At 42.3% G+C, this 26388-nt stretch overlaps 1 protein-coding gene across 1 annotated transcript in view; it reads left to right on the top strand.

Moving 5' to 3' along the window:
* Positions 1-26388, top strand: part of LOC115083385 (lipoxygenase homology domain-containing protein 1-like) — a 456290-nt gene that overhangs the window by 26981 nt on the left and 402921 nt on the right. The window contains exon 2 of the mRNA XM_029587186.1: positions 8240-8456. Within this exon, the coding sequence (XP_029443046.1) occupies positions 8240-8456 (217 nt within the window). The remainder of the gene's footprint in view (positions 1-8239; positions 8457-26388) is intronic.

Genomic DNA, 26388 nt, shown 5'->3' on the forward strand with positions numbered 1-26388 from the left:
GCACAAGAAGACCACGGAGGACCTGGATCCAGAAGAAGACCACAGACACTGTGAAGACTGGATCCGAAGGCCCTGAAGAACTGAAGCTTGGGCCCTTTTATAGGGCTGAAGCAGGCGAAGAGTGATGACATCATCAATAAGGACCGAAGGGCTTTTCCCACCACTGGCCCTTTAAATGCTGAGAAGAGACGCATGCCCACGCCTATCAAGAGCTGGAAGGCAGGAGCTTGCAGCGGCGTCCTGCAGCATGGGACAGGCAAGCAGCGGTATTGGCAGCAGCACCCCTGCCATGAAGAGGAAACCGGTAGCGGTGGCTAGGAACCACTAAGAAACAGTAAGCATCGGGCTGGGCGGTGGCACTAGGACCGCGGAGGCACTGACAACATGGCAGCCTCCGGGCCATGCAAATACGGCGGCAGCGGCAGCCTGCTGCCAGAGGTAACGGATTGCCTGTGGCTAGGCCCACAGGCAAAATCCCAACATATTTACCTCAATTTAGCTTCAGTAACCCTCCATGTAATGCAGTTGCACACCACAGATAATTTAATGAAATAGGCTGACATCAGAAATGCCTTACCATGGCCATCATCACATGCCTTTGCTGTCTTGTAAGTAAATAACCTAATAATAAAAGGTTTCACAAATAGTAAATTTAAACTGACGATATCATGTAGGATATCCAAGTAATATGAGCATGGAGAGCAATAACTTCTGAGGAAAAAAAGCCCTCAAAGAATGAAGGTGGACAATAAAATAGGTGATCATATATTAAAGCCAGGATACTGCCAAACAGAAAAACACAAAACAGTATTTAAACTCAGCAAATTATTTCTTTTAAGTTTGGGTTTCTTGAATGTAGATGTAACAGAAATAGACTTTAGAAGGTTCAAAAAATTATTGTTTAATGACATAGGAATAGAAAAAAATCAGTTGTGACTTTAACTGATCCATGTCAGACCTAAAGTTGTTTATCAGTCCATTCCCAAAAATAACGGGCTCATTGCTTTGTGTGACTTTTTTTCTGTGGATTGGCATAGAATCTACAAGAATCTGATTGTAATAGAGAAAACTAACAAATAGATTCAAGTGAAAGACCTAAAACAGAAGACATGTCCTGATGAAATGGAAGTTTATGCCAGGACAAAATGGAAACTCAACAAATAAGAAGTTTGGCTGTGGTCATTCTCCCGAGGCAAGTCATTAATCCTAGTTGGAGAGTGCAGAGCTCATGAAAACCTTCATTATGTGTATTGAAGTGTAAAACAATGGGTCTGAAGCAAAGATTTCTTTTTCTCTCAGGTAAAAGCTGTTTTCCAATGATCTGCAAGTGAATTGCTTATGAGAAATGCAACAAAGGTTGTGGAAAGCTGTAATACAATTACTATTTTATTTTATATGGCACCTTTCATAAACATATCCCAAAATACTTTGCAGAGCCTGAGTAAGAAGGATAATGCTTGTATAGTCAGATTAGCTAATATTCCTGCAAATCTTGCCCCTCACCCACCCTTAGAAGTCAGTAGTTCTGGTGGCACTTTATTTTAATATTTCTATCCTACCTATCCATTTTCCCAGGTGGATTACAAAAATAGCATACATAATCATATAAAATCAAAAGTTATAAAAACAACCAAATAGCAGAGCAACTTCATGGTAGGATAGACTAATTTGTCATCGAATACTGAAGTAGAAAAACGTTACATTAGCATTTCCTGAATGCCTTTTCAAAGAAATGGCCCTTTAACTTTTTTCTAAGTCTTCATACAGGCCTCAGCCCATCAAGCCTCAGGCAAGGAATTACAAAGCACAGGACTGGCAACAGCAGTCTAATATAGTAAAATGATGGAACCTCCAGCAGGTTTCGTTTCTGCTGTTGAAGCTGATGGCTGGGAACATATTATTTGAAAGCCAAGGCAATACAAAGTAGCATTAAGCCATTCAAAGCTTTACAAAGCATCAATGCTACTTTGTATTTAGCATGCCATAAAATTGGAAACTAATGCAATGACTGCAATGTAAGAGATATATTGTCTCAAAGCAGCGTGTCCACTATTAAGTGAATGGCCACATTCTGTGCCACTTGCAAAGCTTGTAGGAGGCAGTTTTCAAAAGGATTTATGCTCATAAAAGTAGCATATATCACAGCAATTTTCAAAAGTCCATTTATATATGTAACATCCATTTACATATATATATATATATATCCTTTTGAAAATTACTTCTTAAGTGTACTGACAGGGAGACCCAGGTAAACTGCATTGCAGTAATCCAATCCACTGATCACCAAACTTTGAACTACCAAACAAAAATGATCCAGTGATAGCAGAGGTCAGAGACTACATAGAAAGCTCAGTTTGAGACACGTTTTTTGTACAGTTTGTTTAATATGAGAAGACAATGACAAAATTGTGTCAGAAGTAACCCCCAAATTCCTGGCTGCCCAGATAATTGGTAATTGTTAAGTCTCTATAGAGAAAACTAGATGGAAAATCATAATATATAAAATTAGGAAGAACTTACTTGGATATAATAAGATCAGGAGATCCGAAGCAGAGCGACTGTACGTTAAGATAAGAAGTTCCCCCTGATGCAAGCCTTCCCGAATTGCCAGCTGATGACAGGGTTTGAGATTCATAACAATTTGAAGTTATTCTATGCCTATTTTCTTGGGGAAGCATTCATTTGGACTTGATTGTTCTCTATTGGATGTTATTAATTGCATTTAAAAAGCTTGAAAAATTTGTGTCAGTGAACAGTATTACTTTCTGTTTAGAGACGTTTTGCACAATCCTCTGGGGTCGTGACGTGTAGGTGAATGATTGAGAGGTCCGGTCTACCTCTGCATGAGGTCTAGTACTTGTCCCAGTTTGCTGACACCCATTGCCTAATAGAATATTTACCTCTTCACTTCTCGCCTGTTTAATCAATATTATGCTGACTTTCTTTTTGATTTGGTGTTATTATTGTTGAGACATCTTTTTGGACTACTTTTGGCGACAGAACCCTGTGATAATGCCATCTTCAGCGGAACCAAGAGGAACAGTTATTTGCTACTGATTCCCACTGTACTCAACCATTAACATAAGACTGAAGCTAAATTTATGATGTATTCCCAGTTCTTCAAGCCTAAGTAAAACATTTTATGATATAAAGTATCAAAGGCTGAAACAATGTCTAAAAAGACCAGAAAAAACTGTTGCCCTTCATTGAACCCCTTCCAAAATTCTTCAAGGCTAGAGACAAATAAGATCTCCGTGCTAAAACTGAAATTGATCAAGTATCACTTTATCACTTTATCACTCAAAAACTCTTTTAACTGCTTCAAAACAGTACCCTCTATAAACTTTGTAAGAAAGGGAAGGGATGAGATTGGGCAATAATGAAATAGATTAAATGGGACAAGGTTATTTTTTTCCAGAACTGGCCTATTGCTAGCTTATTTCAACTAAGACGGCCCTCAGAGAATGATATATTAAATATGTTTGCCTAAGGAGTACTGTCACAGCATAGCTTTAAGTATAACAGTTGAACAATGGTCTTCAGAACATGTTAAAGTTTTCATGCCTGAAACTAGCTCCATTATCTCAGAACTTGACCTCTCAGAAGCAATACCACTCACAATCCAATGGAATACTTCTAGAAATCATTACCATACTTCTGAAAGAAAGAAGGAAGGAATAGCTTGTACCTATTTGAAAAAGTAATCTACAAATTGCTCACACTTGAATAATAAAAAATCAGTAGAGGACTGAATGGGAAGCTGAGTCAACTGCTTGACTATATTAAAAACTCTTTGGATGAATTCCCTGCTTCCTGAGTCTTGTTGGCAAAATACCTTTTTTAATATTCTTAATTGAAAGCTGGTAATCATTAAGGCAAGAGAAGTAACTATCATTGTCTAACTTGGTTTTTCTCCAGCATCTCTCTGCACAGTGCAACTTGCACTTTTGTTCTCTTCGCTGAGCAATGAATGTTCATTCTCTGCTTAACAATCTTTGCATTCAGAGGGACAAACTTGCCTAAAGATGCTGTCAAAGTCTTGATAACTATCAACAGCAGCAAAAATAGATGAAATGCCTGCTGGCTGAAACTTAAGGGCAGGCACCCAGGCATTAATAAGTAGACCAGTGTTAATATGACCTTGCATTAACTTAAATTTTTGTCTATATAGCCCCGTAGACTGAGATGTTTTTAATAGTGCATGCATCAAGTAATGGTCAAATCCTAAGACGTCCTCAAATGACCAATCAGAGAAGTTGTTGCTTAAAAGATGACATCCAACAAAAAACAAGCCTAGAAGGTGTCCAGCTCAATGGATAGGTTTATCAATTAATAAAATTAGTCCCAGATCAATCATAGTGGTTAAAAAGTCCACACATGCTGAAGATATAAGGCAATAGCACTATAAATTGACTCGAAGGTGGCTGAAAACAAGAATCAATCACAATAATAAAGATTCAGCTGTAGAAAGAAGAACTCAATGTGAAGTGGTATCTAGCAACCATCATATATTGCCACAGTGAACTATATGGCTTACATTGTCAAGCCCGTGGAACACTGGGCTTGTCTAATCATAGGTTGCAAAGATGATAGAATAAACTCCTAAACAAGGCTGTATGACAGGTGCAGGCACTGCGAAAATTCTACTAATGCTTGCACTTATCTTATTCCACCAATGACAGGATAGTATATTCAGTAGAGATGTGAATCATGTGATCGATCGTCTTAACGATCGATTTCGGCTGGGGGGGGGAGGGAATCGGATCGTCGCGGTTTTGTTTTTTTAAATATCGTGTAAATCGTAAATCAGGGGAGGGCGGGAAAACCGGCACACTAAAACATCCCTAAAACCCACCCCGACCCTTTAAAATAAATCCCCCACCCTCCCGAACCCCCCCAAAATGTCTTAAATTACCTGGGGTCCAGTGGGGGGGGGGGTCCCATTGTGATCTTCCACTCTTGGGCCACGGGTGCGTTCATATGACAGGGCAAAGGTAGCGCCGGCGCCATTTTGCTTCCTGTCCCCCGACGTCACGAGCATAGGAGATCGCTCCTGGACCCCCGCTGGACCCCCAGGGACTTTTGGCCAGCTTGGGGGGGTCTCCTGACCCCCACAAGACTTGCCAAAAGTCCAGCTGGGGTCCAGAAGTGACCTCCTGCACTCAGACCATCAGCTGCCAGTATTCAAAATGGCGCCGATAGCCTTTGCCCTTACTTTGTCACAGGGGCTACCAGTGCCATTGGTCAGCCCCTGTCACATGGTAGGAGCACAAGATGGCGCCATCCATCCAGTGTTCCTACCATGTGACAGGGTCCGGCCAATGGCACAGATACCCTGTCACATGGAAAGGGCAAAGGGCCATCGGCGCCATTTTGATTAGTGGTAGCCGATGGCCCGGGAGCGGGAGATTGCTCCAGGGACCCCCACTGGACCACCAGGTACCTGTAAAAGGTTTATGGGGGGGTCGGGAGGGTGGGGGAAGCTAAGGGATTAGTTTTAAAGGGTCGGGGTGGGTTTAGAGTTTATTTTTATGTGCCGTTTTTCCCGCCCTCCCTCAAAACGATAAGAGAACCCCCCACGATCAATATTGTGGGGCTTTCCTATCGTTTTGGGGGAGCCCCCGATTTCTGATGATTTTGAAAATATTGTCCAATATTTTCAGTCATCCGAAGCCCGATTCACATCCCTACTCTACTCCCTAGGTTGGCAAGACCGGTGACAGATCTTTCTGAGTGACATTTTTGATGGCTGAAATGTATCCTGTTTTTCAAGAAGGAAAATTTACTTTTTGTTGTGAAGAGGTTTTAAGCCACCCCTCTTCACTGGGAGCCTGTCTGGATCAGCAGGTTCCCATCCAAAGACTTTTTCACCCAAGGAATTACCTTTCCAGAACAGCTTAATTGAGTCAAGGAAGAGCGAGGAGACCCCATCCAGATTTCCACTAATTTGGGACCAGGGAACAGGGTAGGGTGTTTGGGAAGATACTGGACTGTAAGGTAGGATTTTTACTATGTTAGTAAGGGACCCTGACCTAAGAATCTCAGATAAGCTGCAGGGGAGCGTTGAGTGCACAATTTACACCACCATGGGAAGCTGAACCAGTGTGCCGAAAGAAAGACACCTACCCACAGTGAAACATTCTATCTATAAAGACATCATCTGTAACTGGAGAAGTATTTAAAGATGGATTTTTATTTGCCATAAAACAATCAGCTAATTATTATTTAATAGTGGTGAGCATACATTTTTTTTCATTGCTGTTTCGTTTTCGGGACCGGGATGGGCCATTTCGGTCCACTTCCTGGATTGGAAAACTTTTTTTGTCCCAATTTTGTGTAAAACAAAAACAAAACACAAAATAAACACCCCGTGCCTTCAAATTTAATTAAATACAACCCCCCCCCCCCCCCCAAGACGTCAAAGGTCCCTGGTAGTCCAGCAGGGATCCTGAGATTGATCTACTGTCGAGCTGTCGGCTGTCAGTAATCAAAATGGCGCCGGTAGCCCTGTGACAGGGGCTACCGGTGCCATTGGTTGGCCCCTGTCACATGGTAGGAGCAATTGATGGCCCATGCCATTTTTTAAAGGGAGGGGGGTTGTATTTAATTAAAGTTGAAGGGTTGGTTTGGGGTTTTTTTTAGTAGATGTGCCCTACTTCCACCCCCAAAAAAGTGATAGGAAAACCCCACAAAATTTTGTGGGTTTTCCTTTCATTTTTTTTTTTTTGCTTCCCGAAATGCAACGAAATAGGAAATTTCATCTTTATTTCCTATTTCGTTGCAAACGACTACACACCACTATTATTTAACAGCCAGAACCTGATCATTCTGCTGTGTCGGAGGATCGCGTGCTGGCAGGCTGCCAGTGTGCGCAACTCTGGGCAGGCGCAAAAGGTAAAATAAAAATTTGGGGGGGGGGGGGAAGTTTGAGTAGGGCTAGGGGAGGAAAGGTTAGGGGAAGGGGTGGGAAGGTCAGGTTAGGGGGAAGGGAAGCTCCCTTCCAGGCCGCTCCAATTTCAGAGTGGCTTGCGAGGGAATGGGGATGGCAGCACGGCTCGGCGTGCACAATTGTGCACCCCCTTTGCGCACCGACCCCTGATTTTATAAATTGCGCGCATAAGTTATAAAATCGGGTGTACATGTGCGCACGCCGGGTAGCGTGCGCACATGTACGCCAACGCGTACCTTTTTAAAATCTACCCGTAATTTATCCAAGGGGAAGCGGGACAGAAGAGGTTTTCAGTGAATAATTTAGATTCTGGATTGATAAGTGTCTAATTAGTTGAACAAGGCATATGAAATTGGGGAAGGTGTAAAAGTTGGGGAAGAAGCATCTCCCCTCACCACAAGATTAAGTGAATAAAGTCAGTGGTGAAATGCAAGGGATCTGCAAAAGTCCTTGAAAGTGTTGGGGAAGGAGGTGGAAAGTTATAAGGATCCCAGTAGGGGTATGAGAAAAATCTGAAGACAATGTCCATGAGTACTTGAAATCTGAATAATCTCCAGAATCGGGAGACTGTGATGGCAGAGTTTGGGTTGGATATTATTTCTGTGGCAAAGATTTTGTGCAGTGTAAACCATTTTATAGTCAAAACAAGATATACTCGGAACAAAAAGGAAAGGACAGATAAGAAAGAAAGAAAAATGCAATTGGGCAACATAAAACAGCAGAAATGTAGGGAATATGGGGAGTATAGAAAGCAATATCAGTTACCTTAGAGATAAGGAATTGAGTCTTCATTCAAAGTGATGTGATCCACAAACCTCCAGCCTAAGGTAAAAGAATTGGAAAGGGATTTTTCTGAAGTCATTCACAAAATGGCAAACTAAGGGCCTGTTTTACTAATTCTGTTCTGTGTAAACCGATGTGATATTCTGAACTGAATGTCGGTATAGAAAACCAAATTAAAAAAATAAATAAATAAATATAGGCACAGAAAGAGAGAAAACAAATCTGTTAATAATGTCCTTAATTCCCCTGGCTGTCTTTATCTGCTGTGTTTTTAAGTTTCTGTTTGATGATGAGCAAGAGTAACATTTTATAAGACTATTTCCAATGTGCATATAGCAGTCTAAAGTTTGACAATATTGATGCCCAATTCTGATACGCAGTGGGCTCATAAGACTATAGGCAGATTATTGGAAGTCTTCTAGAATGTGAATACTAAATACATACTAGACTGAAAACCTTTAAATAGATGGACTATACTATCAAAATGTTTGCATTTTATTTTTATAGGTAGAAGCTGAAGATGTGGGGGATGTTTACAAGATTCGGGTCAACTGTGACAGTTTGCCAGCCTTGGGCTGGCATTTGAAGTCTCTTCACATGAAAGAGCTAACTTCTCAGCAAGAGCTAAATTTTGATAGTAGCTACTGGTTCACTGCTGACAGAACAGAAGGGGAAATGGTGAAAGAATTTCCCTCAAAGACTGAAGACCAGAAACCTTTACCAGGTAAAAGTGTCAGACTCACTGGCAGAATATAGACAAGGCTTTGAAAATCATACTGCTGTAGATGTGTGACTAAGACCAAATTTATCTGAACAAACCCCTTTGGACATGAACCTCTAAGTGCCGTTGGTGAATGCAAAGCTGTACAAGATCATTCCCATGGTTTATAGTATCTCTATACCAGTGGTTCTCAACCGGTGTGTCGCAACACACCAGTGTGTCGCCAAGCACCAGCAGGTGTGTTGCATACTTCCTGGTCTCCTGCTGCTTTTCCCTTCCTCTCTTCACCCCTGTGAGATGCACAGAATTCTTCAACGAACACTGCTGCTGTTCCTGCTCGTGCTATCAGCACATTCAAGCCCAGGGGTGGAGTCAATTCTGCTGCAGTTCCCAACCTGTCATGACTCTGCTTTAATAGCCCCAGGAAACAAGATGGCACAGTAGCAACCAGGAAGCAAATATTTGTTTATTAATATATGGTCTAGTAGCGGTGAAAGCCCGACTCTGGCTGAGTTTTGCTCATTTGGATGAGCTGCCTCAGGGGCTATATCAATTAAAATTTAAATTAAAAACATATTTTAACATGCATAAATACTGACATATAAATACAAATTTTAAAATCATAATTTATTTATTTATTTATTTATAATAACTTAAAAACATATAAATGTGTATAATAATTGATTAAAAAAGTAAAATAAGAAAATAATACAAATTACACATACACATACCAAAACATAATGACAGAAATAATGGAAAGGTGAGGATACAAATTAACTTTAGAATGGAGCACAATACAATGAGAGGTTATCATTTGTATCTATCTACCTGTAAAGATTCAGACCTGTTCTTTTAATGGTTTTGGAATACCACAACAAATCCTCCTTTGTTACCAAATATAATGTTGTTCTTATTGTAATGATTTGTGATGAATCCCGTACAAATGATGGGATTTTTGGAACATTGGGTTTTAGAAAGAGGTCAGTGAAAACAAAGGTTCCAGCAGGGATTCTATAGCAGATATTATCGGTCTACCAGGTGGTTCAGCCAATGATTTGTATATCTTCAGTAGCACAGTGCGCATAATTGGTTGATCTACTGTAAGAAATGTTAAGTTCTTTTTTTGTTAGAAAGCCTACTGAATTTGCTATAGATAGTACAGTGTCTATTTCTTTCTTTAGAATAGTAGTCAGATTCACTTTAGTTTCAGTGTAAAAGTGCGTGTTAGATAGTTGTTTCTCAATTTTATTTACATACTGATCTCTATCTAAAACCACTACTGCACCACCTTTATCTGCTGGTTTAATGATTATATTTTTGTCATTACTTAGGCTTTTTATAGCTAGCTTCTCAGGATTAGTTAAATTATTCATATATCTTAACTTCTTTCTTGGCCAGATATTCAAGAACTAATGCCTCATAAGTATGAATAATTGGATTAATTGGTCCCATAGGCATCCATTTGCTGGTTGACAACTGATATATCTTGGTTCTTATATGCTGTGTTTGAAAATATATCCATAATTTTGATTTTTTTTGTAAATTTGAATAGTTCTACTCTCGTCTGAAAGGCATTATAAGTGGGGGTTGGAACAAAAGATAAACCGTTAGGGGTAGATTTTCAAAGTTACACGAGGGCATACATGTGCGCTCACTACCTGGCGCACACACATGGATGCCTGATTTTATAACATGCGTGCACAGGCGCATGCATGCGTGATCTTCCCCCGTTCCCTTCCCCCTAATCTAATCTTCCCACTCCTTCCCCTAACCTTTCCACCCCCTAGCCCTATTCTAACCCTCCCGACCTCTATCTTACCTTTTGCGCCTGCCTCCAGGCAGGTGTAAGTTGTGCACGCTGGCAGCCTGCCGGCATGCGATCCTCCAACACAGGAGCAAATGGCTGCTGTGCCAGAGGCCTCTGGCCCCGTCCTTTCCCCGCCCCCTGACCACCCATTTTTTAAAGCCCTGGGACTTAGACGCATCCCGGGGCTTTATGCACGTTGCCGGGCCTTTATAAAACCCACTCTATGCATGTAAATCCACTGGATTTATGCAAGTAGAGCTTTTAAAATCCGGCCCTTATCGAGTACAGATAATTCATCCGCACTTAGTACGCATTTGGAAATATTGATAACAGAGTTATCTTCATTACCAGTATCTTTTAGTAATATGGGTTGTCATATTCTCTCCCCCTCCCTCCCTCGTCCTTTGCCTCTGCCTCTGTAATTTGGGGTGAACCATCTTTTTCTTGTTTGTCCTTTTTTATGAAATCTTTTCCCAAATTTTCCCTAATTGAAAAACCTGGTTGTCTGACTTTTTGTGTGTTGTTTTACTGGTAGCAGTTGCAAAAAATGGTGCTGAAGGATCTGTAATATCCTCAATGTTGCTGCGTATGCGTTTCGTGCTTCTATCTCTAGTCAGACTCTCGAATGGTCTTTCATCTATACTATTAATATTAGATCTATAATTCTGTTTATTATGTATGGATTTATGGCCTGGATTCATCATTCATCGCTGAATGATGAATCCAGCGAAAATGGGGGGTGGGAGGTGAAGGGGGGCAGGCCTGCGAAAGCCCATAGACTTCGCACCACCGTGGTGTGCCGGCTGCCGGCTTTCGCACGCAACTGCAGACAATAACGTTGGTAACGTTATCGCCGACAGCAAAGACACCGCCAACTCTGCCCTTTCCCCGCCCCGACTCCTCCCCTCCCCCTAATTTGCATGCATTCGCACGCGAAAAGGACTTTTCTGTGTGTGATAGAGGCTTATCGCACGCAATACAGTCGTATGACTTGCGATAAGCCTTTGATAAATGACCCCATATGATAGTTGTTCTTTGATTTGTTATCATTAAAAACTGCTCTGTTCTGGTGATCCACGGATAATTATTATTATTCTTGTAATCATTCTCATCTCTTCTGAATTTTCCGAATTTGACATTTTTCAAATCTCTTGTGAATTTATCTAGGTTTCTCTTATAGTCTAGCTGAATGATATCAAAACATAGATCATTTTTCTTTAAGAATTACAATTCAGCGTCTAACTCTTTTTTCAACTCCTCCTCTCTTTTCTTTGAGGTCTTAGGGGGTCATTTATCAAAATGCGCTAAGGCGTTTTTGCATGCAATGTTCTCTCCACCTAGCTTGATGGACTCTCTACCTGGGTAACATCAAGCTAGGTGGAGAGAACATTCACCCAAAGATGATATTTGTGCAGTTTCCTCACTCCGAAGGTCATCAATTCTTCACAAGAGAGCACTGTTCTGTTCGTACATCTCATAATGAATGTCAAAGTGGCCCCTAACCCCCTACACTAATACGTAAACCTCACCTCGAGTTACTAGGTGGGCCTCCAATAGGGATATAAATACCTATCTAGGGAGAGGGCATTATGGCTAGTCTTTCTCTCTCTCTCCCTCTCCCTCCCCCTCTCACATGCGATACTTATTGCATTTTGATAAATCCAGGCCTTAATGACCAAGATCATTAAGTCAAGAAGCATTTATTTAAAATAGCTTTCCAACTGTTCATAAATATACTATCATCCTTGTACATACTGGGGCAGATTTTCAAAGGGTTACACGCGTAACCCCGAAAACCCACTCCTGCGCGTAGGCTCAGCGACGCGCAAGCCCCGGGACGCACGTATGTCCCAGGGCTTTGAAAAAGGGGCGGGAAGGGGGCGGGGCTGGAGCCTCCAGGCAGAGCGGCCATTTGCCTCTGTGCCTAGGATCACGGGCTGGCCATCGGCCGGCACATGAAATCTATGCCTGCCCAGAGGCAGGTGCAACTTATAGGACAAAGGTAAGGGGGGGGGGGGGGTTAGGTAGGGCTGGGAGGCGGGTTAGGTAGGGGAAGGTGGGCGGGGCCGGAAGGAAAGTTCCCTCCGAGGCTGCTCCGAAATCGGAACGGCCTCGGAGGGAATGGAGGAAGGCTATGCGGCTCGGCGTGTGGAAGTTGCACAATTGTGCACCCCCTTGCGCGTGCCGCCCCTGGATTTTATAACATGCGCACGGCTGCGCACGCATGTTATAAAATTGGGCGTAGATTTGTGCGCACTGGGTTGCGTGCACAAATCTACGCCCGCGCATTGGTATGAATATCAAGGCCCACTTAGTGGTTTATTAATTTTGAGTCCTCTTGATATATTCTTATGTCGATAGTAATCCAGTAGTGTGGAAGCATGCAGGCTACTTCTTACCAGGCTTTTACTCAGATTAATAGTTTCTTCCCACTTTTTAAGGAAGTCGTCCAAAACCTCATTATCTTTGAAGAAAGGTTCTGATGGGAGCAATTCATTTAAATGCTCATCTTTGTAGCTTAAAATGTCCTTCTATGATGAGATGGTCATGTTCCGTAGAAGGGATGGTCCCAGGAAACAAGATGGAAGCTGATCCAAAGTGGCAAGTAGCAACCAGGAAGCAAAGATGGTAGACACAAGGATTCTTTTACTATCACAAGTATATTGTAAAAAAATATACAATTTTTAAAGCCACCTGAGTGTGAACTATGTATTCCTAAATTGCTATCTAGTCAAAATGCAGAAAAAATTGTTTAAAGGACACATATACACACACAGAGCTTATTGATAAGATGAAATTAATAAAAAATAACAAAAATTAAATAATGTATAAAAATGGCAAGAGTGTTAGCCATGGGGTGACCTCATGCTCAGTACAATTTCTGGTTGTAGTATTGTCAACCAGTTTTGATCTAATTTAATATAAAATATTTTGAATGATTATTTTAAATTCTTACAAGTACCGCACAAACAAGCCGTGCAAATAGTATGCAATGCAAAACTTACGATGGCAATGATTGTTAACTTATATTAAAACTGAATGCTGGGAAAATCTGATAATACTGGAGTGTATCATTAGTCTTATTATTCTTTATTATTTTTAAATAATTTTAAGTATGAAGGACACATGAGTTCCTTATATTTAATAAAAGAGCCTTACATAAATATTATGCCGGAGTAACTGCATTTAGTATATCCAAAGCAATCCTATGTTTTCTGCCGGCAGTCTGAGGTTATCTTGTTATATCCTAGATGGGAAGTAATTGTTTTTTTCACTTAAAATCTGACGCCACCCCGAATCCGCCCCGATTTAGCTATCGCACGCGAAAAGCCGTTGTGCCTGGAGGTTCAGGCCAGGCCCCGGCCCGCCCACTCCCCACCCATTTTTTCAAGCCCCGGGACATACGCACGTCCCGGGGCTTACGCGTGTCGCCGAGCCTATGCAAAATAGGCTCGGCACATGCAGGAGGCTTTTAAAAGAGTTACACGCATAACCCTTTTAAAATCCGCCCCTAAATGCGTAACTCCGGCGTAATATTTATGTAAAGCTCTTTTTATTATATATAAGGATTTCATGTGTCCTTCGTACTTAAAATTATTTAAAAATAATAAAGAATAATAAGACTAATGATACACTCCATGTTATAAAATTGGGTGTACATTTGTGCGTGCCGGGTAGCGAGCACAAATGTACCCCGCACGCACAGGTTAGAAAATCTGCCCCTTAGTGTAGCTGGGTTCAAAAAAGGTTTGGATGTTCTTGGAGGAGAAGTCCATTAAAGGCTATAAATCAAGTTTATTTAGGGAATAGCCACTGCTATTAATTGCATCAGTAGCTGCGTGCGCATATTATAAAATCGGGCGTATGTTTGTGCATGGCGGATTGTGCGCACAAATGTACGCCCACGCGTAGCTCTTAAAATCCGGCCCTTAATGTTCTTAAAATCTAAACTAAAACATGACATGCTAAAGTTTGCATAGTGAACAGTAGGCATGAGAATTCAAGTGGAATCTTCAGTTCCTCAGTTCTGTACTTAGCAAGTAGACTAGGGGGCAGATTTTCAAAGCTTATGCACGTAAATCCAGGTGGATTTACATGCGTAACCGCTCCTGCGAGCGCAGAGCCTATTTTGAATAGGCCCGGTGATGCATGCAAGCCCCGGGACACGCGTATGACCCCGGGGCTTGAAAAAAGGGGCAGGGTGTGGGCAGTCCGGGGCAGGGGCATGGCCGGAGCCTCCAGGCATAGTGGCCATTTGCCGCTGTGCCCGGAATCACGGGCTGGCCATTGGCCGGCGCACGTAACCTATGCCTGCCCGGAGGCAGGCGCAACTTATAAAATAAAGGGGGGGGGGATTTAGGTAGGGCTGGGGGGCAGGTTAGATAGGGGAAGGGAGGGGAAGGTGGGGGGGGGGGGCACTGAAGGAAAGTTCCCTCCGAGGCCGCTTTGATTTCGGAGGGGCCTGGGAAGGAACAGGGAAAGCCATCGGGGCTCCCCTAGGGCTTGGCGCTTGCAAGGTACACAAGTGTGCACCCCCTTGCGCGTGCCGACCCTGGATTTTATAGCATGCGCGCAGCTGCGCGCGCATGCTATAAAATCTGGCATAGATTTGTGCGCGCTGGGTTGCGCACACAAATCTACGCCCGCGCTTAGCTACTAAAATCTGGCCCTATGCTGCTAGACCCACTGGATGACTAAAACAAGAAATTCATATGCTATCTAAAACTTCTTGAAGGATGTTGGAATAGCGTAGTGATTACAGCAATGGGCTACAAACCTGGGAAACTAGGATTCAAATTCCACTGCTGCTACTGGTGACCTTAGGCAAGTCATTTTATCCTTCATTCCCTTAGGCACAAAACTTAGATTGTGATCCTGAATGTAACTCATCCTGAATGTAACTCATTCTGAAGTAACGTAAATCTTAATAAATTAGAAGACACTATCACATAGATGAGAAACGTTCCATATGATAAACCTTGATGCTATAGTGAAAATGTCTATATTTAACCCAGGTCTCCAACAGTTTTATCATGTGTGATAAGCAGAATCCATACACATATAGTTATATAATGATTTGATCCATGGTATTTAACTTCATGAATTTTGCCTTTTTTTTTTGATATTCATGATTCTTCATAAATTGGTTAGTGGATTCTTTCATGTGCATGCAGAATACTGCAAAGAGAGGATGTTCATGGCATAAGAAATCAGTAGCTTACAAAGAGCAGCATAGCGAGTGGGAAATTACCTGAGTGGCTGTAGGTGACAAATTCAGCTGGATTTACCTGGGTAAGTCTGCTGCTGAATATTCTAAGGATAATGTTACCTGAATAACTTTCATGAGTAATGTTAGGACAGCATTTTTTCTAACCAAATATGCCCAGGTAAGCTTAGCTGGACAGGGCTCAATATCATTACTACCCAGTGAAACTGAAGCCCTCAACTGGAACTGTGTATCCCTATTTTGTTCTGGTCGAGGAGGGCCACGGATCATGCAAGGCCCCATGACCATCCTGGGGTTTCTGCACAGCAGGGAAAAACAACTTTTCAAGGCCCTTAGGGTTTTGTCTCTTTCTGAGGTCTCTTTTGCACACCAGTCTGGTAACAAAAATCACTCTTCATACTCCAAAATAAAATCTTTACTGGGAAAACAGAAGGCAAAACACAAAGTCCAAAAGGTAGACTTAGAGAGGGTGCTCCAATACTGCAACAGAATCCATAGCACAAAAAAAAAAAAAAAACCCACAGAAAAAATAAATCACAATTTCTTTCCCCTTCTCTCACAAACAGTTCAGCTCTTAGGGACAGGTACTCCCTTGTACCCTGAGACCTTCAAGTACCTGCTTGTTAGCTGTAATCCTTTTCTCTACAATCCTTTCCTCTGTCTCTCTTGGATTTGGAGCTTCAGCTGATCGTAGATGAATCAGTCTCTGCCTCTGGTGACCTCCCACTGGTACCGCCAGTATACTGGTCCATCAGACTCTGCATGACCTTCAGATACTTCATCCCTGGAATTATTCTCCTCCAATCCAACTTCTTGAGACCCTCTCTGGGGAGACAGGCTCTAAAGAGCTCCTCTGTGGAAGATGGTTCTAGAAACTACCAGGGCTCCAGAGCTTAGAATCCTCTTCAATGCCCTGCTCAAAGCCTCCTTCTCATGTGGAAGCAAGGGCTTTATATCACTACTTTACCCCTCCCAATGGGGAGTGGGGCTCCTCCTTACCACACTGACACTAGCCTGACATCACCAAAGGCAGGGTCTGGTGAGACCTATGTCACACTGAGGGTACTCAGACCAACTGAAACCACATACTCCATGCTTGTGAAGGACATGGATACTTCATAGGGCATCACTTTACACATGGAACACACACCACCCTCCCTCTTTCTACCTGGCTAAATTTTATTTGGGTAAAAAGTTACTATCCCCGTCAGGAAAAAGCCAGAGGAAATCTCTGAAAGATATCTATAGCAGTCCTGATGCAGTTTCCCTATGGCATCAATGGAAGAAGAGGCTGGGGGTGGGGCCTAGGCAGGTTTGGAGATTGACTTCCCTTTTGCTGTGCCTTTGCTTAGACAAAAACATCCCAATGCAGCAAGATAGCCCAGCACCAAGTCCCCCGCATATCTGGTGGGTGGATGAACTGTGCCTTACAGAAAAATGCATCCTCAATGTCACTTCATGTCTCCAAGTCCTTCAGACTGTGGTTCAGACCTTGGATCATGTTAAGCAGATTAATGGCCCACTACATACAGGGATCAGGCCTTTTCAAAGCTTATTTGCTTGGGAATGCAGCTTAAAATGGAAATTACAATCCATCGGAGGCTAAATATTGGATAAGTCCAATAGTAACTGAGAGGCTGTTTAAATTTCTTTTATTAATATTCAACATTATCAGCAAGAATATAAACATATAAAGTACACAATATGATCAGGGGCACAGGTTGCTTTTTCCAGTACCCCATATACAAAAAACAATTCCCATTGTAGCAGATCCCCTCTCCTCTGTCTCCCTTCACTCCCCTAGAGCACATTGTACTAGGGATGTGAATCGTTTTTCAACGATTAAAATTATCGTCCGATAATGTTAATATCGTCTTAAATCGTTATAGAACACGATACAATAGAAATTCTAACGATTTATCGTTAAAAATCGTTAAATCGTGTTAGTGCGCACTAACGGGAGTTAGTGTGCACTAACTCCCAGTTAGTGCGCACTAACTCGATTTAGTGCGCACTAACTGAAAATGATACAAATAAACACTTTCCAGGTCACTGAAGGTCAGTTAGGAATGAATATGTGTTCCTATTGGCTGGCTGCTCTCTTATCTATTGATGTTACCAAGGTTACCACTGAGGTGATGGTTGGGGGGATGGGAAATGGAACTGGAAACTAACGAACACCAACAGAAAATGAAACAAAGTGTTCACACTTCCCAGGTCAGTAAAGGTCACTTAGGAATGAATATGTATTCCTATTGGCTGGCTGTGCTCTTATCTATTGATGTTACCAAGGCTAACACTGAGGTAATGGTTGGGGGGATGTGAAATGGAAACAGTTGGAAGCTTGACAAAAAAAGTAATGTAATGATCAGCACTCACGTAACTAGAACTTGTTTGTTTATTATTTTTGTTAGCAGGCACCTGAAATGCTAGTGCATGTTGAATTTGCCAATCACTGTGCATTTTAGAAAGGTGGTCCTGGCTGGAACTGTACACAGTTCAAATATATGTAATTGATTGTTGGTAAGTGTAGATTTTAAGTGATTTTCCTGTACACAGTGCCCTAACCCTGGCACCAGGGGTGTTGTGATCTTCCTGCACACAGTGCCCTAACCCTGATACCAGTCTGAGACAGCTCCCTCCCTGCGTTACTAGTGAGAGGCTGGCTTCACAGACAGGGGGGAGCTGCCTGACCCTCACTCCTGACTTCCCCCATGTCCCAGCTAGTGAATGGTGTGTGGGTGAGGGGGGGGGAGGAGGATGGTGAAGTCTGAGACAGCTCCCTCCCTGCATTACTAGTGAGAGGCTGGCTTCACAGACAGGGGGGAGCTGCCTGACCCTCACTCCTGACTTCCCCCATGTCCCAGCTAGTGAATGGTGTGTGGGGGGGGGGGGGGGGGAGGAGGATGGTGAAGTCTGAGACAGCTCCCTCCCTGCATTACTAGTGAGAGGCTGGCTTCACAGACAGGGGGGAGCTGCCTGACCCTCACTCCTGACTTCCCCCATGTCCCAGCTAGTGAATGGTGTGTGGGTGAGGGGGGGGGGGAGGAGGATGGTGAAGTCTGAGACAGCTCCCTCCCTGCATTACTAGTGAGAGGCTGGCTTCACAGACAGGGGGGAGCTGCCTGACCCTCACTCCTCCGGGGTATTGTGATCTTCCTGCACACAGTGCCCTATCCCTGATACCAGGGGTGTTGTGATCTTCCTGCATGCAGTGCCCTATCCCTATTAATACCAGGAGTGTTGTGATCTTCCTGCACGCAGTGCCCTATCCCTAATACCAGGGGTGTTGTGATCTTCCTGCACACAGTGCCATATTCCTGATACCAGGAGTGTTGTGATCTTCCTGCATGCGGTGCCCTATCCCTGATACCGGGATGTATGCAAGAAGATCCCAACACCCCCGGTATCAGGAATAGGGCACTGTGTGCAGGAAGATCACAACACCCCTGGTATTAGGGATAGGGCACTGTGTGCAGGAAGATCACAACACTCCTGGTATTAATTGGGATAGGGCACTGTGTACATGAAGATCACAACACCCCTGGTGCCAGGGATAGGGCACTGTGTGCAGGAAGATCACAACACCCCTGGTGCCAGGGTTAGGGCACTGTGTGCAGGAAGATCACAACACTCCTGGTATTAATAGGGATAGGGCACTGTGTGCAGGAAGATCACAACACCCCTGGTGCCAGGGTTAGGGCACTGTGTGCAGGAAGATCACAATACTCCTGGTATTAATAGGGATAGGGCACTGTGTGCAGGAAGATCACAATACCCCTGGTATGAGGGTTAGGGCACAAGTTCTAGTCACATTGACTGATCACATTACTTGTTTTGTCAAGCTACCAACTGTTTCCATTTCCCATCCCCCTTATACTGTCAGTGGGAAGCTTGGTAACATGAATAAATAAGAGGGCAGCCAATAGGAATACATATTCATTCCTAAACTGACCTTAACTGACCTGAAAAGTGTCAAATTGTATCATTTTCAGTTAGTGCGCACTAACTCTCCGTTAGTGCGCACTAACTCCCGTTAGTGCGCACTAACTCGAGTTAGTGCGCACTAATCGGAAAAAACGATTTTTAATGATTTTTTAACTAAAAAATCGTGCCTAACACGATTTTCTTGCCCTGCCACACGATTTCTATCGTTAAGATGATATGGAAAACGATTCACATCTCTACATTGTACCATGAAGTTCATATCTATTCCTTATGTCACAAAAATTCAGGAGTTAACACAAATAACAGCATTTTATCAATAATCATTCAAAATTAAACTTCTCGCCCTAAGCAGCAAAGATTTAATGAATGAATGAATTCCAGACCTGTAAAAAGTTTCTTTTTCCTATTCACATCTGTTTTGTCTACATACTTCTCACACAAACACATATAATGAACTTGATTTCTCCATTGTACAATTGTCAGTGGATTTTCCCCAACCAACACTGTAATATAACATTTTTTGCTACTACCAAGACCGTATGTATCCAAAGTCTTACAAATTTTTGTCCAATTGCAATTCCATGCAGATTATCAAAAAGGAGTAGCTTAGGCTGAAAAGGCAATATTCCATCTGTTATTCATTGAATATAATTGACAATAGACTTCCAGTATTGACATATCTTAGGATATACCCAAAAGTGATGACCCAAGATACCTGGGATAGCATTACATTTACTACAAATATCTGACAATATTATTTTCATAGCAAAACCAATTTTTGAGGGAAATAGTATCGCATGATAAATTTATATTGTGCCTCTCGCAGCCCTATATTACATGTGACAGACCATATTCTCTTAAAGAATTGAACATATTCATCTTTGGTCAAATCTAGTTCAAGTTTTGATTTCCAAACTTGTAGAGTCTGCCCATAGTCTATACTGGGCTTTTTTTCTCATCAGAGTGAGATAAAGAGAAGATATAGAGTGCCAGATTGGATCTCCCACATCAAACAGATCTAAAAGAAATTCCCTGCTTCCACTTGCCCAATCGTGTACCTTAAGGGATTGAATGTAATGCTCAAGTTGCAAATATGCATAAAAATGCTTTTTATCCCAATCAAAGTCTGTGAACATTTCTTGAAAGGATTTTACAGTTCCCTCCTCATTCAAAATTGAGATATCACTCTCAATTCTCGATGAGCCCACACTGCAAAAACCTGACTTTGGGTCCCAGGTTTAGATTGTTCATTGCCTCTTATCGGCAGCACCTGAGAAATAGAACTCTTTAAATAAAGCATCAAACATAAATACAGATCAATGGTTTGACCAATAGACTACCCTTAAGATGACTAGGCATAGTTGTGGACGTGGAATGTAAAACATAATCAAGATTAACATAGTAATGATGGCACAAAATGACCAAAATAGTCCATCTAGTCTGCCCTGCAAGCTTCCCAAGGTAGAAACTTCCACTCCATGCAGGTTATCCCCAAGTTTTATTTTTTATTTATTCCCATCCTCTAGCCTTTAGGGATCCACAGTGTTTATCCCATGCCCCTTTGAAATCCTTCAAAGTTGTAGTCTTCACCACTTCTTCCGGAAGGGCATTCCAGGCATCCACCACCCTCTCAGTGAAGAAATATTTCCTGACATTGGTTCTAAGTCTTTCTTCCTGGATTTTCAAATCATGACCCCCAGTTCTGCTAAATTGTTTCCAATGGAAAAGGTTTGATGACACATGGATCATTAAAACCTTTCAAGTATCTGAAGTTCTGTATCATATCACCCCTGATCCTCCTCTCCTCCAGGGTATACATATTCAGGTCCATCAACCTCTACTCATAAGTCATTCGATGGAGACCACCCACCATTTTGGTAGCCCTTCTCTAGACCGCCTCCATCCTGTCTCTGTCTCCTTTTAGATATGGTCTCCAGACCGAACACAGTACTCTAGTGAGTCCTCACCAAGGACTTATACAGGGGATTATCACTTCCCTTTTACATAAGAACATGCCATACTAGGTCAGACCAAGGGTCCATCAAGCACAGCATCCTGTTTCCAACAGTGGCTAATCCAGGCCATAAGAAACCTGGCAAGTGCCCAAAAACTAAGTCTATTTCATGTTACCGTTGCTAGTAATGGCAGTGGCTATTTTCTAAGTCAACTTAATTAATAGCAGGTAATGGATCTCCTCCAAGTACTTATCCAATCCTTTTTTAAACACAGCTATACTAACTGAACTAACCATGTCCTCTGGCAACAAATTCCAGAGCTTAATTGTGTGCTGAGTGATGAAGAACTTTCTCCGATTAGTTTTAAATGTGCCACATGCTAACTTCATGGAGTGCCCCCTAGTCTTTCTATTATCTGAAAGACTAACTAACCGATTCACATCTACCCGTTCTAGACCTCTCATGATTTTAAACACCTCTATCATATCCCCCCCTCAATTGTCTCTTCTCCAAGCTGAAAAGTCCTAACCTCTTTAATCTTTTCTTACTAGATATTCCTCTCTCTATGCAACCTAGCATTCTTCTGGCTTTGGCTATTGCTGTGTCACACTGCTTTGTTGACTTCAGGTTGTTAGACACTATCACCCCAAGGTCTCTCTCCTACTCCATGCACATCAGCCCTTCACCCCTTAATGCATACAGTTGGAATGGAACAGAGCCAATAAACTCAATTACATTCTTATCGGAGTATAAAATCAGGATTCCAGTAGCCAATCAGCTATGTGCCTCAAATTACATGCCACATTATATATATTCAGGTCTATCATTCCCATACTTCCTTCTTCCCATTTCTAGGTCAATGAAGCCAATGCTATCTTTGAAATGTTGCTTTTTTTTTTTATCCAAGGAACTCTGAGAAGAGATGGTTGAAAAACTGATGAATATCATATCAAAAAGATAATCCCCTGACGCATAATTTTACTTTGAAACACTGTGCATGTTGGGATTGTCGGGATTATTTAAAAATGTGGTGTGTAAATATTTTTCACAGTAGGACTATGACTTGCTGGGTTATTAGTTTATAAAATTCGGCAGAAAAACCATCTGGATTTGGGGTCTTCAATAATTTAGCTTTCTTAATTCCTTGCACAATCTCCTACAATTGCACTGGTTGATTTAAAGACCTTAATTCATGCTCCAGGTTTTGAGGGAGGTGAACTAAACTAAGATAGTTTTTTATATCTTGCAGGTTACCTGGAGTGACCATATACAGGGTTTGATAATACTCTCTAAATCTGAACTAATATCCTTTCCAAAATTCACCTGATGCCCTGATTCATTCCTCAGCATTGTAACATACCTAGTATGCTCCCAATTTCTTGTGAGATTAGCAAGAGATCTACCAACCTTATTACCATGTTAGTAGAACTTACACTTGTAGTACATAGTTTCCTTTTTTGCCCCCTGATGAAGCAGCGAGTTTAAAGCCAATTACGTAGCAATAAATTTATCATTATTCGTTCTGCTTAGATCTTGTTCATACCTTCGTTTAACTAAATACAATTGTTTTTCCAAGATTACTATATTGGTTGTCTTGGCTACAGCATAAGAAATCTTACCTCCTTGTAGCACCACTTTGGCAGTTTCCTAAAACAATATTGGTAAATCTTGATGTGCACTATTGTTAGGCACAACATTATCTCACTGCTTAATTAAATATTCCCAGAATGTGTGATTATTATACAAATCCCTTGGGAACTGCCAGGCTGGAACAGAACAAATGGAACAGAAACCTAAATCTATCCACACTGGCGCATGATCTGAAATAATAAGAGGGCCAATTTTTGAAACCAAAACTTTAGAGAAGGTGTAACGTCATACAAGAAGATAATCAGGGACCTTGCAAATGTGTAAACTCTTTTTTATAAAGGATGAATTGCCCTCCATGCATCCACTAAATCCAAATTGTGGCACAAATAGTTTACTCCCTTCCCAGCAGAATTCAGTGGGCTCAGCATTGTGGGAAAATGATCCAGCTGATTATTCGAGACACAATTAAAATCCCCTCCTACCAGCATAATATCATTGCTGTAAGATATGAGTAGCCTGGCCAAACATACAAAAAAGGAGAATTTGTGGTTATTCTGGGCATAAACTTTACAAAACACTATGGACTTCCCAAATAAGATACCTTCCACCATGAGATATCGCCCCTCCCTATCAGCAATTACCTTCGTGCCTTGAAAAAGCAGAGTCTTCCCAATGAGAAGAGCCAGTCCTGCTTTCCTTGGGCCTGACTGTAATGACTACACCTTCCCTACCCACTGTTTTAGTGATTTTTGGTGTTTAGCTACATCCAAGTGTGTCTCCTGAATCATTACTACTTGTGCCCCCAACTTTGTAAAGCTTGTAAAACTTTATAAATTTCGTTAATGAACCAATACCCCCCACATTCCAAGTTGCACATCTACTGCTAGCCATGATCGCTGGCCCAATGCTGAACAAAATTTCTCATATAACTTTTACATACCCGCCACCAGTTAGGGCCTCCCAGCCTAGATCTCAACCTCTTGAACCGAAGGGTTCTCCCATACTACAAAATTGTTTCGCTGGTGCTCCCCTATCCTTTGTTGTTTCCCTCTTCCTACTCCCTTCCCCCACCCCCCTCCCTCCCTCGCATCCCTTCCCTCCTTCCATCAAAAACATCCAAACTCTCTCAAGCATGAGCTAAAGGAAATGTGTTTCATTTGTGCGGGGGCCCCACTCCCCACTATCCCATGCATTCCCATCTAATGCACAGAACAGAATATCACTTCCCCACTAGAAACAATTAAACTTGGCACATGGACTAACTTATATCAGTCTTTAACCACACTGTCCTTTATTTTAGGAAGGAAAAAAAGCCTCTCTCAAAAGAACAAAGCTTCTAAAAGGGCACATAAAACAGAAATGATTTCTTGACTCGGGGCACTACATCCATCACAGCGATCTTATTTCTGGGCATTCACCTGGCTTCCCATGCAAGCCATAATTTATCTTTCTTGTGCTTTTAGCTGCACATTAAAGAATTCCTGCATTTCCATTGCTGTCTCAAAAGGATGAGTATTGAGTAGCATTATTATGTTTCCCTCAATTTTGCTGGAAATTAGAGGACAAATCGCACCTGACACTGCACCAGTGTGGAACAGATTGGGGCATAGGCTTTTTGCCTTGCAGAAGCTGCTGCTGAATAATCAGTGAACACCAAGCTCTTCTGCCCCTCATAGTCCAGCAATCTCAATTGCTGGTACTGCCTCAAGATTTCTTCTTTGTGGCGAAAATTTAAAAATTTTGCAATCACTGGTCTGGGCCTTCCCTGGCCAGTATCACGCACTCCCAAATGATGCGCCCTTTCTATCTGAAGAATGCCACATGTTCCGATGAGGCCCACTGCTATTGGCAGCCAGGATTCCAGTGTCTTCCACAAATCACGATCACTGATGCTCTCTGGGAGAGCTATGAATCTCAGATTGCTCCTACATGAGTGGTTCTCCAGGTCCTCTAATTTTAGCTCAGTCTTCGCTGCCTTTGATCGAACTGCTGCCATGTCCCACTCTAAGTCCACACTCGCTCATCCACCCCTGTCAGATGTGTCTCGACCTCTGTTAAGCGCTCCAAGTTATCTTTCAGCAGGGTATGAAATTCATTAAAATGGGCATGAATGTTTTCTAATTTTTCATCCATCGCATTAAGAATTAACGATGCCACCACTCCTGTTTCACCCCCATCCGTTGCTGATAGTGCTGATCCTTGTAGGACACCAGTTTTGATGTTCCTCATGGTAGAGATATTATCATTGACTCATACCTAAAATGATATTTTGCTCAGGAATGAGCAAAACCATTTAAGGACTAAGGGTCTCATTTTCCAATATCACATTGGTAACGCATTAGGGGGTGTTACCAATGCAAATGAGGCTTCTTTCATGCAGTGGGGAAACATCGCATGCAGTGATGTTTTCTCAGTGTGCAATGATTCTTTGGGTGTTTCATCGCGGGCCAAGAGAGAGAGAGAGAGAGAGAGAGAGAGAGAGAGAGAGAGAGAGAGAGAGAACAAACCTTACTATAGTGCCTATGCCCTAGACAGGTATTTTAATCCCTATGGGAGGGCCACCTACTAACTCGGGGTGGGGATTAGGTATGAGCGTCGGGGGTTGGGGGCCACTTTCGCATTCCACATGAGACCTACGGAAAGAACAGTGGTCTCTAGTGAAGATTTGCTGGCTATCGGAGTGAGGAAACTCACTCCAAGAAGAGATTTGGGCTACATTCTCTCCACCTAGCTTGTTGTTGCCCAGGTAGAGTGTCCAGCAAGCTAGGTGGAGAGAACGTTGCCCAAATCTCCTCTTGGAGTGAGTAACTCGAGGTGATGTTTTGGTGGTGGGCTAGGATTTTGGGCCAGTTTTACATGCAAAAATGCAATAAAGAATTCCGGTAAATACAGCAACAGTTTATTCCAAAAACTAAGGCCAGTTTATAAGCATAAAACTTTTTTCTTTCCTTTGAGACTGTCATCTTCCAAATGTTATATGAAATCTTTGAGTGGGAGGGCGTTTTCAGTGCTGGCAACATTTCATTTGCAACTCTTCACCCATTTTCACTAGACATGTGGATAGTTAAAATCTGTTGAAGCCTTCATTTTTATGTGAAGTTTTTGGACATTTTAATTTTGTGAGCTCTGTAGGGGTAATTTTCAAAAGATTCCAGTGCTTAAAACTGGAAGTTATGTGTGTAAGTAGCAAAAACGCAGACTAGCAGATTGGGCTGCCCCCTAGGCACTCCTGTAAGGGTCTGTTAGAGGATAGCAGAGAGATGAACTCTGCTCAATGAGATTCACCACAGCTGGTCGGCAGCAACTCTTAGCCAGCCCGCTGCCCCTAAATGTTTGCTACCCTAGGCACAGATATAATGAGTGCCTATTGACAAATCCAGGGCTGAGTATATTGTAAACATGTGAAGC

This window comes from Rhinatrema bivittatum, chromosome 2 (assembly GCF_901001135.1).
Source record: "Rhinatrema bivittatum chromosome 2, aRhiBiv1.1, whole genome shotgun sequence".
NCBI lineage: Eukaryota > Metazoa > Chordata > Amphibia > Gymnophiona > Rhinatrematidae > Rhinatrema > Rhinatrema bivittatum.